At 39.6% G+C, this 15526-nt stretch overlaps 1 protein-coding gene across 1 annotated transcript in view; it reads left to right on the top strand.

The window, feature by feature from the left end:
• Window positions 1–15526, top strand: part of LOC143025300 (uncharacterized) — a 159397-nt gene that overhangs the window by 946 nt on the left and 142925 nt on the right. The window contains exons 2-5 of the mRNA XM_076184775.1: window positions 970–1086; window positions 3592–3726; window positions 11371–11633; window positions 14127–14240. Of these exons, the coding sequence (XP_076040890.1) occupies window positions 978–1086; window positions 3592–3726; window positions 11371–11633; window positions 14127–14240 (621 nt within the window). The 5' untranslated portion in view covers window positions 970–977. The remainder of the gene's footprint in view (window positions 1–969; window positions 1087–3591; window positions 3727–11370; window positions 11634–14126; window positions 14241–15526) is intronic.

The following is a 15526-nucleotide window of genomic DNA, read 5'->3' as shown; positions in this document are numbered from 1 at the left end:
AAAACAGAGGATAACACTAGAAGGAGTCAAAATGATGGAGGGATTGGAAAATGCTAATGCCAGTATTCTCTAGGAAAATGACAAAAGAATACAGGTAGTAATTATAAGCTTGAAAAGTGTTCTGAAAATGTTGATATTTAAAGTACACAGATTGTTGATGACAATTAATATCAAGTGGCATGGAGTGTTTCTTGATTAGTTTCATGATATAGTTCAATACATACATACACATACCAAAGGCTTTTTCCCCCTTATAAAGGAGGTAGCCAAAAAACAAAGGCATAAACTCTTCCCACCCATTTCATCCTCAAACATATTCTACTCCCCTCTACCCTCCTCCCACCCTCTTATCTCGGCACCTCCTTGATGATGGGTCATCCCTGTATCTTGCCCACTTAACAATATTAATTTACTTAAATCCATTGTGATTACCCTCCCAGCTAAACAAAATTATATAGCAGTTGCCAGAATAATATCCTTAATGTATGTTACCATGCAGAAGGATTAATTAAAGTATCAAAATAAATACCATGTGAGGACAGAGCCTTTATTATTACGACATTTTGCTTGTTATAGCTTTTTCAAGTACACATGGCCGAGATTAGTTAAGACTATGTATTATGACTGTGCACTTGAAAAAGATATAACAAGTGAAACATCGTACTAATAATGGATTCATCCTCACATTTAGTGGCTGTTTCAATAGACTTGTCAGCAACTGTCACTTTCATATTAATTAAAATAGCCTTAACCACTTTGATATGGTGTCATTCCTTATGGTTTTAATTGCAACTAATACCAGACAATTCTACAGTTTAAGAGGTTGGGTAGAATTGTGTGGCACTAGTTACACTGAAATTTATTCAGAAGTTTTGTACTCTAGTTTGGTTGCTATCCCCATTCCTTTTCTGCTGTACATTGAAATAACTACACCGGGAAATTCTGTTTACACGTCATTTTGTCTTACAGAAGGAAAGATGGCAGTGGGTGGAGACTTGCCAAAGGACCTTTCCGGTCTTGTTCGTTTTCTGGAAGAAGAGGAGAACAAAGATGATTTAGCCAGAAGTCAAGCAACTCCCTCTGATGGTAAAAATTGTGCAAAATTATGTTTTACATTAAGCAATATTGACTAAGTAGAAACAGGATTCCTAAGGGTTATAGAATTTCTGGAAATTTTCAAAGGATGAAAACTTGTGTGTAAGAAATAATGGATAAGTCAGTCTGTTGCCCCAGGTCTCTTGCAGGACACCTACGTCTCCCAAGTAGCTGGCAACAGCCACCAAACTGGCCTAAAGGTTACTCAAAAAAAATGTATGTACATATATATATATATATACATTCTGACAGGTTTGAGGAAGGTGGAAGAGAAAGACACGGGTCTAGGGCCGAGTTTATTCCTGACTGGTTTCGCTTATAGCTTCTTCCTCTGAAGAAGCTATAAGCCTTACTCCCATGTCTTACTCTTCCACCTTCCTCATATATATGTATATATATTTGTCTGGGAATAGCTAGTGTGGGGCAGTGTGAGATGAGGTGTTCAGTGTCCTCTGTGTGATGATTGCATGTGGAGATGCTGTGTCTCAGCTGGCCAGAGGTTTCTCCACCCCCAAGAAAAGGAAGAGGACCTGAAGAAGTATTCAACTTGTCACTGAGATCGACACTGTGGTGTTGTAAAGGGGAACACCAATCCCACCACTACAAGGAGGTGTGGTCCCAAGGGGCCAGTAGCTGGTCTTCACATTGGGCCCAGAAAGTAATGGGTTGAGGAAGAAACAGAAAATAATATGTAATGTATGGGGTGATTTTTGTCACAAACTATTCATGTGGTACCCAGGAAGATTTAGATGTAATACTCTGCTGTCATTATTTTCCCTACTTATTACTAGTCAGATTTTGTTTAGTTTTAATTGAACTGAAAATTTCACTGTTTAACAGCACCTAGAAAGTATATGATATTGATTTGTTTTAATCTGTAGACCTAGATACAACTGCCACACAGAGGACACAGAACACCTTTTACTACAGTGCCCCACACTAACAATACTCAGACTTGTGGAACTGCCTAGAGGTTGTTGCTCTTTACCTAGAGGCTGCAGGTGTTCTGAAAGAGACCTGTGGCAACAGATTGATTGACTGAAATAGTTACAAGTAATTTAGAAGTGGAATATGAGTTAAGGAATAAGATGAGTGTTTTAATGATCATTTTTGTGATGTGTACATGCTGCCTCAACATGAACAAATAGATGGTAATGGATTTGCATAAATGACTATTTTGAAAGTGCTTCTGATTTTTCATTCATTATCTTCATTGCTTCTATATATATAATTTTTTCTTAACCACTTCAGTATGATGACACCTATGTAGGCATCATGAGGCATTAGTGGGTACTTGAGGATCCCGCCATTGGCATCTTGATTATATTTATTTATTTATTTTTTGTAGTTGTACGTGAGTTATCCCAGATTCTGTGAACTGGTTTGATCATGTTTTCTGTGTTTATTATTACTATAAAAGAGAACAAGTAATACAGCAGTAACTTTGTGTGATGAATGCAAGTAGTTTGATGCATCATACATATGGCAGCCAGTGCTGCGTGCAAGAATTTGACTCATACTGAAGTGGTTCATATTCTGAGCTTTGGATTTCCTCTGTACCTTCATCCAATCTGTTCTAAATTTTCTCTGCTCGTTAGCTTATATCAGGGATCAGACCTGTTTCCCATTTTCAGGTTACAAAGGTTTAGAGAAATCTCATTCTGTTACCTTTGTATTTATTTTTCATAATACTAGACTTAGAGTGATAACAGAATTTATCTCTGTTGTGAGGAAATATGCTGTGTCTTGCAGATTATTTTGCTAACTTGAGATTCAAGATAGTTTTTGTAAGCCGCTCTCATCTTGACATTTGCATTTTACATTTTTAGATATAAAATCTGTTTTGATGAGTGGGCTGTAAGGCAGATGTCAGTTCCCTGCATGCGAGTACTTTGCCACAGTTTCAAATTATTTTTTGCTGAAAGATGCCTTGCAAGAGAATTGCTATTATTGTAGGTTATACCATGAAATATTGTCCAGCATTTTGGCTGACACTAGACATATCAATACAAACATTGAATAAGATTGTGTATATTTACATCTATTATACACACATGTATAACTAGACCAACAAATTTAGTACTTCACCAAGCACCCTAATCTCTCCCAAGACTCACAAGAGAGATGCTAGCATGCTTGCAATGACGTTATCGTTCCAAATTAAAATTGTAACGACACAAGGACTATTACCAGCCACTGCGTGACTGGGTTTTCCACTTGGCATGAGCCGAGGCAACAATTAATTGATTGTTTGAGCTGTTGCAATTTCTCATACATGATAGTATTTTCAGCTAAAGAATGAAATGTAAGAATAAAAAGGTTCATAGCATTTACGTCCCCTTTATAGTAAATTGTAGATAAGTTTGATTTAGTAATCATGAAAAAATTATCACAAATAAAAATAAGAATTTCAGTGATGCAATGGAGGTGGAACAAATTTATTTATGTGTATTTCTGTATTATTTTTTACTGAATTACACTAATACAAATTTTCAGGACGCTCAATGGATATCCTGCTAAAGAAGCTTGAAGGGCTTGGTGATGCAGAGGATGATGAGGATGAAGATACTGGGAAAGAAGTATCAACACAGAAAGTACCACCATCTCACTTGGAACACCAGAAGCTTGTTGGTAAGAGATAATTTGACTATAGTTACAGCTTTGGTGTTGCATTTATATATATATATATATATATATATATATATATATATATATATATATATATATATATATATTAACAACCAAAATGCACTTTAATTTTAAGCCATCAAAGGCCGACATGCTGAAATTGAAATGCAGTACTGCCCAGGACTCGAACCCAGTGTCCTCATGACAAGTGCGGTAGGGACTGTCAGGAGGATGTTGGGTTCGAGTCCTGGGCAGTACCACATTTCAATTTCTGCATGTCAGCCTTTGATGGCTTAGAATTAAAGTGCATTGTGGTTGTTAAAATGTATCTTTAATCACTAGGACCCATTCAGTGTTGTACAAATATATACATACACAAATATATATATATATATATATATAAATATATATATATATATATATATACAGACACACACACACACACACACACCAGGGGTTTTTTCCCCCTTACAAGAGTGTAATGAGGAATAGACATTTGGAAATGGATGCGAAGAGGAGACTGTATGAAGGAGTGATTGTGCCAACAGCACTGTATGGGGCAGAAACGTGGAACATAAGAGAAGAGAGAAGGAGTTTGAATATGTTTGAGATGAGGTGTCTGAGAAGTATGGTGGGGGTTACTAGGCTGGATAGAGTGAGAAATGAGGAGGTGAGGAGGAGAACAGGGTGAAAAAGGATTTGGGAGATAGGGTTGATGAAAGAATATTAGGATGGTTTGGACACATGGAAAGAATGAGTGAAGAAAGACTAGTAAAAGAGGTATGGAAGGCAGATGTGGAGGGAGTGAACATGAGGGGACGTCCTAGGATGAGGTGGATGGATGGGGTGAAGGGGGCTTTGGGAATGTCTGTTGAGGAAGGAAGGGAGAGGATGGAAGACAGAGGTGAGTGGAGAATGGTTGTATATGGATGATGTTGTGACTGCATGAGGAGGAATGGGCGGGGGGTGGGGTAGTATGTGTGAGTAAATTTTGACGCAGCCCGAAGGGATTTCTCCCCGTCCTCGCCTTATATGCAAAGGGGGACGGAGAGGGGGGGTCGCCGATTAAATGAAGCGGCCTTGCTGTGGATGTACTGTGTCTTGCGACACTGCTTCTGACCCAGGGCGGTGGGCAGGGTGCAGGGATGACCCGTCATCCAGGAGGTGCTCAGATGAGAGGGAGGGTGGGAGGGGTGTATTTAGGGATGAAATGGGTGGGAGTGTTTTTATGCCTTTCCCTTTTTGGCTACCTCCCTTGGAAGGGGGAAAAGCCTTGGTATATGTATGTATGTACAAGGGAGGTAGCCATAGTCATAGGCATAGAAACCACTCCCACCCATTTCATCCCCACATATTCCACTCCCATTCACTACCCCTCCCTCCCTCTTTTCTTGGATCCTCCTGGATGACAGGTCATCTCTGCATCATTTACACATACTCCCTCCCCCACTCATTTCCTTACATGCATCTACATCACAGCATCATCCATGTACAACTATTCTCCATTATATCTTCTTTCTCCTCCCGTCCTTCCTCAACAGACATTTCCTTCTCCCAATGCCCCTTTTACTCCATCCATCCATCTCATCCTTGGTCAACCCTTCATGTTCTCTTCCTCCACTTCTGCCTTCCACACTGCCTTTACTAATCTTTCTTCACTCATTCTTTCCATGTGTCCAAACCATCCCAAACTCTTGACTGCTCTTACAAGCTTTCCTCCTGTCCCATTTATCTGCAATACCTCCCACAGTGCCTTCTTGTCTACCCAGTCATAAGCCTTTTCCAAATCCATAAAGGCCCCCAAAACATCCTTACCTTTTTCTAAAGCTTTCTCATATATCTGTGTTACCAAAAAATCTGATCCACACAACCCCTACCTGTCCTAAATCCACACTGTTCCTCACCAATTACTCCCTCTGTCCCTCTCCTAATCTTCTCAATCAAAACCCTCCCATAAGCCATCCCAACTACACTCAACACACTGATCCCTCTAAAACAGCTACACTTACACTTGTCCCCTTTTCCCTTGTAAAGCAGAACTATACAGGCATTCCTCCAGTCCTCTGGCACTCTTCCCTCTTTTAGACAAACACTAAACAACATCAGCCAGTCTACCATCACTGTACCTCCCTTTTTTAGAAACTGCACATGACACTCATCTAACCCAGGTGACTTACCTCTTCTCATCACTTTAATAACTGCTTTCACCTTATCTTTTCTTATTTCTCCAATTTCTTCATTCATCACTGTCATTTTCTTAGCGTTTCCCACCGCAACTACCTTTACCTCCCTGTCCTGCCTCACATTTAGCAACTCCCTAAAATACTCTGCCCATCTTCCTCCTACTGCCGTCTCTTCCATTATTATCTCTCCATCTGCACCTTTTACCTTCTCTTCTCTACTTGATTTGCCTCCCCTTCCTCTCTTAATTTCCTTCCAAAACATCTTTTTATTACATACATATACCAAAGCTTTTTCCCCTACAAGGGAGGTAGTCAAAAAGCACCTCCTGGATGACGGGTCATCCCTGCACCTTGTCCACTGCCCTGGGTCAGAAGCAGTGTTGCAAGACATAGCACATCCACAGCAAGGCCGCTTCATTAAATCGGCGACCCCCCCTCTCTGTCCCCCCATGCATAAAAGGAGAAGAAGGGTGAAATCCCTTCGGGCTGCATCAAATTTTGCTCACACATACTACCTCACCCCCCATCCCCCTGCCCATTCCACCTCATGCATCACAACATCATCCATATACAACCATTCTCCATTCACCCCTGTCTTCTGTCCTCTCCCATCCTTCCTCAACAGACATTCCCCTCTTCCCCAAAGCCCCCTTCACCCCATCCATCCACCTCATCCTAGGATGTTCACTCCCTCCACATTTGCCTTCCATACCTCTTTTACTAGTCTTTCTTCACTCATTCTTTCCATGTGTCCAAACCATCCCAATACTCTTTCATCAACCCTATCTCCCAACTCCCTTTCCACCCCCGTTCTCCTCCTCACCTCCTCATTTCTCACTCTGTCTAGCCTGGCTCGGGTTCCAAATAGCGACTGTCATAACAGCGACTGTCATAACAGCGACTTCACAATCGCGATTCTTTCAAAACAGCGACCATCACAACAGCGACCACATAATAGCGATTGTATTATAAGAGCGACTGTCATAACAGCGACATTATCGCATCAACTGCATGTAACTGCTCAGTGATAAAAATTGAAACCCAAAGTTTATCGCGATTCTTTCATAACAAGGAGTCTAGGGTTGGGTTGTTCAAAAACTAATTCTGGCGTTAGTTTATCTTGATGTTCATGATGCTTAATGTCAGGTAGATTTAACGCCAAGATAATGCAAAATTTTGTTTTGAACAACCCAGTCCAGAAGTTCAACATCATTATGAGCATGCAGGAGGGGAGCGCATGGAATGTAGGATGTTTCGGCCACTGACGTTTCGGCCAGAACTCTACAGGGTACGACGTTTCGGCCAGTCCTCCAAATGTTGCTATTATTATTTACTTATTATTGAAAGAAAATGTATTATTAAAAAAATAAGAATATATATATAATTTCAAGTGACAATATTTTTGCACATACTGTGTGAAAACGAAATTAATTTTATGAAACAAATGATCTAAATTGAAATTATACAGTGCACCAAGTTATCTAAATTAAAATTATACAGCTTTCATGTGTGGACTAAGGTAAATGGTGTTATTGTTGCACAAAAAGTTGCCTAACATTGATAACATATCATAACAAGGAGTCTAGGGTTGGGTTGTTCAAAAACTAATTCTGGCGTTAGTTTATCTTGATGCTCATGATGCTTAATGTCAGGTAGATTTAACGCCAAGATAATGCAAAATTTTGTTTTGAACAACCCAGTCCAGAAGTTCAACATCATTATGAGCATGCAGGAGGGGAGCGCATGGAATGTAGGATGTTTCGGCCACTGACGTTTCGGCCAGAACTCTACAGGGTACGACGTTTCGGCCAGTCCTCCAAATGTTGCTATTATTATTTACTTATTATTGAAAGAAAATGTATTATTAAAAAAATAAGAATATATATAATTTCAAGTGACAATATTTTTGCACATACTGTGTGAAAACGAAATTAATTTTATGAAACAAATGATCTAAATTGAAATTATACAGTGCACCAAGTTATCTAAATTAAAATTATACAGCTTTCATGTGTGGACTAAGGTAAATGGTGTTATTGTTGCACAAAAAGTTGCCTAACATTGATAACATCATAACAAGGAGTCTAGGGTTGGGTTGTTCAAAAACTAATTCTGGCGTTAGTTTATCTTGATGTTCATGATGCTTAATGTCAGGTAGATTTAACGCCAAGATAATGCAAAATTTTGTTTTGAACAACCCAGTCCAGAAGTTCAACATCATTATGAGCATGCAGGAGGGGAGCGCATGGAATGTAGGATGTTTCGGCCACTGACGTTTCGGCCAGAACTCTACAGGGTACGACGTTTCGGCCAGTCCTCCAAATGTTGCTATTATTATTTACTTATTATTGAAAGAAAATGTATTATTAAAAAATAAGAATATATATATAATTTCAAGTGACAATATTTTTGCACATACTGTGTGAAAACGAAATTAATTTTATGAAACAAATGATCTAAATTGAAATTATACAGTGCACCAAGTTATCTAAATTAAAATTATACAGCTTTCATGTGTGGACTAAGGTAAATGGTGTTATTGTTGCACAAAAAGTTGCCTAACATTGATAACATATCATAACAAGGAGTCTAGGGTTGGGTTGTTCAAAAACTAATTCTGGCGTTAGTTTATCTTGATGTTAAAAGTCATGGTAACGCTCTGTGTTACCATGATGTTTAATGTCAAGATAGATTTAACGCCAAGATAGTGCAAAAAATGATTTTGAACAACCCAGTCCAGAAGTTCAACATCATTATGAGCATGTAGGAGGGGAGCGTATCGAATGTAGGATGTTTCAGCCACAGACGTTTCGGCCACTGACGTTTCGGCCAAGACTCTGCAGGGTACGACGTTTCGGCCAATCCTAAATGTTGCTATTATTATTTACCTATCATTGAAAGAAAAATAATAAAAGAATTAAAAAACCGACGTAGGACGTTTCGGCCAGTCCTCCAAATGCTGCTATTATTATTTACTTAGTATTGAAAGGAAATATATTATTAGAATTAAGAAAATATATATCATTTCAAGTGACAATATTTTTTGCACATACTGTGTGAAAACGAAATTGAATTCCTGAAACAAATTATCTAAATTGAAATTATACAGTGCACCAAGTTATCTAAATTAAAATTATACAGCTTTCATTTGTGGACTAAGGTAAATGGTGTTATTGTTGCACAAAAAGTTGCCTAACATTGATAACATATCATGACAAGGAATCTAGGGTTGGGGTGCTCAAAAACTAATTCTGGCGTTAGTTTATCTTGATGTTAAAAGTCATGGTAACGCTCTGTGATACCATGATGTTTAATGTCAAGATAGATTTAACGCCAAGATAGTGCAAAAAATGATTTTGAACAACCCAGTCCAAAAGTTCAACATCATTATGAGCATGCAGGAGGGGAGCGCATCGAATGTAGGATGTTTCGGCCACAGACGTTTCGGCCACAGACGTTTCGGCCACTGGTGTTTCGGCCAAAACTCTGCAGGGTACGACGTTTCGGCCAATCCTAAATGTTGCTATTATTATTTAGTTATTATTGAAAGACAAATATTATTAAGAGAATTAAAAAAAAACCGACGACCGAGCAACCGACCAGTAAATTCACTTTAGTGAAACATGTAAACACAAACAAATAAATATGAGCGATAGAAACATAAGTCTGCGACCTTTTGAGCATATTTCATTCTGAACCTATCTCACAAAGTAAACACAACTGAACACGCAAATACAAACACGAAAACACAAGCAATTGAAACATAAGTCTGCGACCATTCTGACCGGTTGATAGTAAAGTCGCTATTATTACAGTCGCTGTTATAACGCGGTCGCCGTTAAGACAGTCGCCGTTTTGAAAGTCGCTCACCTGATTACGTCGCCCTTATGAAGTCGCTATTATGACAGTCGCTATCCTGCCCGGATGCCGTCTAGCCTAGTAACCCCCATCATACTTCTCAGACACCTCATCTCAAACACATTCAAACTCCTTATCTCTTCCTCTCTTATGTTCCATGTTTCTGCCCCATACAGTGCTGTTGGCACAATCACTCCTTTCAAAATTTTCCCGCAGCAAGGCTACTTCATTTAATCGGCAACCCCCTCTCTGTCCCCTCATGCAGAAAAAGAGAAGACGGGGAGTACCTCACAGTTGACTTAATTTCCAATTAGATTTGAATTTGTGTATTGTTCCAAGTCGTAGTGTGTATACATTGCCTTGGCTATCCCACTTGTATAGGGTGGAAAATGCCTCTTGGTGTATGTATTTATGTTCATACATACATACATATACCAAAGGCTTTTTCCTCCTTACACGGGGGGTAGCCAAAAAGAAAAAGGCATAGAAACCACTCCCACCCATTTCATTTCCCATATATTCCACTCCCCTCCACCCTCCTCCCTCCCTCTTATCTTGGCACCTCCTGGATGATGGGTCATCCCTGCATCCTGTCCACTGCCCTGGGTCAGAAGTAGTGTGTATAAACATCATTTTATTTTTTACACACTGTTCCCAAGCACCTCCTACCTCCTCTTCCTCCTTCATTCCGTGCCTAGTCTCTTTATCCAGTGTTCCATTTTCATGTTTGTTCATTAACCTCCTGTTTTATTTTTCTTAAGAGTTTAATTGTTTTTCTCACAATGTTAATTTTCATACCACTTATATATTTTACAGTGGATGAATAATTTTTACATACATTTCAAATTATTCTTTGTTGTATAGGAAGATTGTTTTGGATATATAACATATTTTACATATCTATCAGTGAGTGGAAAGGATAGTGAGGTAAACACCAAAAAAACGTAGGAGTTTTATTACTAATGTTTTGTCCCTAAGAGAACTTCCTCAGAGTATATTACACATTTTTTATCTATCTATATATATTATGTGTGTGTGTGTGTATATATATATACATACATACATACATATACCAAGGCTTTTTCCCCCTTCCAAGGGAGGTAGCCAAAAAGGGAAAGGCATAAAAACACTCCCACCCATTTCATCCCTAAATACACTCCACACCCCTCCCACCCTCCCTCTCATCTGAGCACCTCCTGGATGACGGGTCATCCCTGCACCCTGTCCACCGCCCTGGGTCAGAAGCAGTGTCGCAAGACACAGTACATCCACAGCAAGGCAAGGCATACATACATATACCAAAAGCTTTTTCCCCCTACACGGAGGGGGGTAGCCAAAAAGAAAAAGGCATAGAAACCACTCCCACCCACTTCATTTCCTATATATTCCACTCCCCTCCACCCTCCTCCCTCCCTCTTATCTTGGTATATAGATATATGCACACACACACACACACACACACACACACACACACACCAAAAGGCTTCTTCAACCTCCCAAGGCAAATAGTCAACCAATGTATGCACTCACCACCCATTTGTTTCCCCCAAGACCTCAGGTTCTTACTTTTTTTTTTTTTTTTTTTTTTTTCCTTCTTTTTTTTCAGAGAAAAAAGTGTGCTTTGACCACCAGGGGAGTTTAAGTGACACTGAGGGCATGCAGGGAGCCAAGGGAAGACCCATCTTTCATCGAGGAGGTGTTAAGGTCAAACACGTGGTAGAAATACCTCCCTATCGTCCTTCAGAATCTCAGAAATCCCCAAGAGGGCCAGGAACCCTCCATCTGAAGAAGTTACCCGATACTCATGCAGAAGATGTGGATGCAGCCTCGAAGCACAGCTCAGATTCTTCCAAGTCCTCTGAAAGACAGGTAGTTGGAGTTAGGATTTTCATTTAACCTCGTCTCTAAGACCTGGTGATGCTCGCTACATAATTTGTTTCAGCTTATACTAGGCAGTTTTGTTCAGCTGTGAAAGCACCTGTGATACAGAAGTAATTACAGTAGATTTTTTTTTTTTTTTTCTGAGCATTATTCTTCTGATCAGGATCTTTCCTGCTAGAAGGTAAGTATGAATAAGTTTTATTAAATATGAAAATCTTGTTTGTACTCACCTCCCAGCAGGAAAGATCCTGATCAAAAGAATTGAAAATTTTAAGAAGTTCAATCATTGTCAAATTGCTGTCGTATTCATTTCTACTTGCATTAAAGAAAACCTGCTTCCTTTCTTTATGATATATATATATATATATATATATATGTATGTATATATATATATATATAATATATATATATGTATGTATATATATATATATATATATGGTTGTATATGGATGATGTGATGCATGAGGTGGAATGGGCAGGGGGATGGGTGAGGTAGTATGTGCGAGAAAAATTTGACGCAGCTTGAAGGGATTTCTCCCTGTCTTCTCCTTTTCTGCATGAGGGGACGGAGAGGGGGGGTCGCTGATTTAATGAAGCAGCCTTGCTGTGGATGTGCTGTGTCTTGTGACACTGCCTCTGACCCAGGGCAGTGGACAAGATGCAGGGATGACCCGTCATCCAGGAGGTGCCAAGATAAGAGGGAGGGTGGAAGGGTGTGGAGTGTATTCAGGGATGGAATGGGTGGGAATAATTTTATGCCTTTTCCTTTTTGACTACCTCCCTTGTAAGGGGGAAAAAGCCTTGGTATATGTATGTATGTGTATATATATGTATATATGTGTATATATGTATATATGTATGTATATATGTGTATATATATATATATATAACACACAGGAACCCACAGTCGGAGAAAGAATAAACTTCGAATAAAGAATAATCCTATATTTCGGCTATCAACTGTAGCCCTCTTCAGGAAAGTACATAAGAAAGAGAACAGAGGGGACTTATAAACTACAGTAAGAAGAGATGTGGACAGTTGACCTCACTCAGACGCGGGGCTAACTGGGGTGGCGGAGGAGGGAGGGGGTGAGGAGAGGGGAGGATGTAAAGTCCGCACGAGCTTATTTATTGCTGCGCGTGAGATAATGTCAGGTGTCCACTGCCCTTTAGAAATATTAATATTAGGGCATTCCTCAATTAATGCTGATTCGACTATTTTCCTCCTGAAACCACAGTGGGACTTGAACACTAATCTGGCCTTACCCCAGTCGAAAGAATGATTCTTATTTTTAACATGAAGAAATACAGCCGAATTTTCCTGCCCATACCTAATTGACCTTTTATGTTCTGCCAATCTAGTGTTCAAGTCTCAAAAGGTCAATTAGGTATGGGCAGGAAAATTCGGCTGTATTTCTTCATGTTAAAAATAAGAATCATTCTTTCGACTGGGGTAAGGCCAGATTAGTGTTCAAGTCCCACTGTGGTTTCAGGAGGAAAATAGTCGAATCAGCATTAATTGAGGAATGCCCTAATATTAATATTTCTAAAGGGCAGTGGACACCTGACATTATCTCACGCGCAGCAATAAATAAGCTCGTGCGGACTTTACATCCTCCCCTCTCCTCACCCCCTCCCTCCTCCGCCACCCCAGTTAGCCCCGCGTCTGAGTGAGGTCAACTGTCCACATCTCTTCTTACTGTAGTTTATAAGTCCCCTCTGTTCTCTTTCTTATGTACTTTCCTGAAGAGGGCTACAGTTGATAGCCGAAATATAGGATTATTCTTTATTCGAAGTTTATTCTTTCTCCGACTGTGGGTTCCTGTGTGTTATCTACAAATGTGCTACTACATTTCTATTTAGAGATATATATATATATATATATATATATATATATATATATATGTATGTATATATATATGTATGTGTGCGTGTGTGTGTGTATGTATGTATATATATATGTGTGTGATTCACCTTGGTCTTTGGATCACATGTTGGACTCATGATCGTCAGCTATTTCCCTCTTGGAAGAGAGCTCAGAGCTCGTATGACTGACCTATGGGTAATGCTATGACCATACACGCACACACACCCCCAACTCCCCACCCACGAGAGTCGGAGTAACGACTCAAAGCACAGCAATACTGAAATAATTTCAGCCCTGGGCACCACCGAGTCAAGTGTGTGTGTGTGTTTGTATGTACTGAAGGCCCTTTTTCCCTATATATAGGGAAGTTGGTTGAGTGAAAACACAATCTACTTCAAAAACAAATAAATCCCATTCAATTACCACTATCACCACCCCTCCTATCTCAATACCTTGGGGATGAAGGGCCCACCTTTTTCCTGCCACATTACTTGGGTCAGAAATATTGGAGGAAGACACAGGTGTTCCACAATAGGACTTGACAATTGAAGCTGGTTTACTCCCATTGGTCCAGTATATGGCATAAACAAGAACATATTTTTTTTTTCTTTCAGGGTACAACTCCCACTGATCGTTCAGCAATCAAAGAAATTCAAGAACTGAATGATCTTGTGGACAAATACCAGCTAATCAACAAGCAGTTCTATGAACAGATAAAGCAGCTGAAGGTAAGTACCAATTTATAGTTTTATTTTTGTTTTGTGGCAAGGAGCAATAAGTGGAACCGTTGGTGTCAATTATTGGCTCATCGTACGGAAGCAAGCAATACGCAAGACAGTAAAACTTCAAAGATCCGTGCTAAGTCAGGGTGTAACCCTGTACAGATCTCTGAAAGTGTGGATCTTTTCAAAGTTATAAGCCCTGACATTTACGTAAGCAAATAAATACATGTGTAAACGAAGTATGTCTCGCTAAGTCGCGTCACATTACTTCATTTTTGTGCATTGATGGTATGGATATTATCAAGATTCATCACAAATTACCACATACACAACAATAAATGCACAATGCCTGATCATCAAATGCAGTACACAATACTGTATGTGTAGCACATAGTGAAACTTGAAAGATTCGGACTCCAAAGTTCTGGATTTCAGGAAGATCTGAACAAGGTCATTGTAAGTTTTAAACTGCAAAGGTAATCTAAAATATGTTGAAATACAATACTAAATAGATGAAAATAGAAATACATTAGCTTATCCTGTTCTTATGGTAAAGTAATTCTTGCTAAAGAAAATCCATCAGCGTATTTCACTGTTAATGTACCATTCAACTCCTCCAAAAAGCAAGATGTGAAAGTGGTGGGCACACAGCTCTGTACAAGAACTCTCAATTGCACTCAACCATCCCATTACATAACAAGAACTCCACCTACTGAATGCAACATACATATATCAAAGGCTTTTTTCCGCCTTACAAGGGAGGTAGCCAAAGTCAAAAAGCATAAATCCTCTCCCTCCCATTTCCTCCCCACCCACTCCAGCCCCCATTCACCCTCCCTCCCTCCCTCCCTCTTATCTTGGCACCTCCTGGATGATGGGTCATCCCTGTATCTTGCCCACTGCCCTGGGTCAGAAGCAGTGTCACAAGACACAGCAACATACTACTCAAATAACTACAACAACCTACCACCAGAGCCATGCAACACATCCATGCTCAAGTCTCCAAACAAGCTCTTCAAGACTAACCACCAAACTCCCTACTCCACTAAACTACCTCAGACATCAACCTTATTGAGAGTGTGCCTGGCTAGGCTGTGGTGCAGCCACTGTCCAACCCTTCTAAGTTACCAGAAGAGGTTGGATAATCACATTATAGATAACTGCCCAGGATGTAACACTTCACTCCATACTTTACAACTTGTTATGGAAGACTTCATTGTACACAATCATGCACACCAACAACACAATATATACTTCATAATCACATCACAGATAACTTGTCCAGGATGTAA

Source organism: Oratosquilla oratoria, chromosome 5 (genome assembly GCF_046742065.1).
Source record: "Oratosquilla oratoria isolate Oo_2021 chromosome 5, ASM4674206v1, whole genome shotgun sequence".
Taxonomy (NCBI): Eukaryota; Metazoa; Arthropoda; class Malacostraca; order Stomatopoda; family Squillidae; genus Oratosquilla; species Oratosquilla oratoria.
Note: the sequence above shows the minus strand (reverse complement) of the source record. Positions and strands in the feature narration are given on the sequence as shown.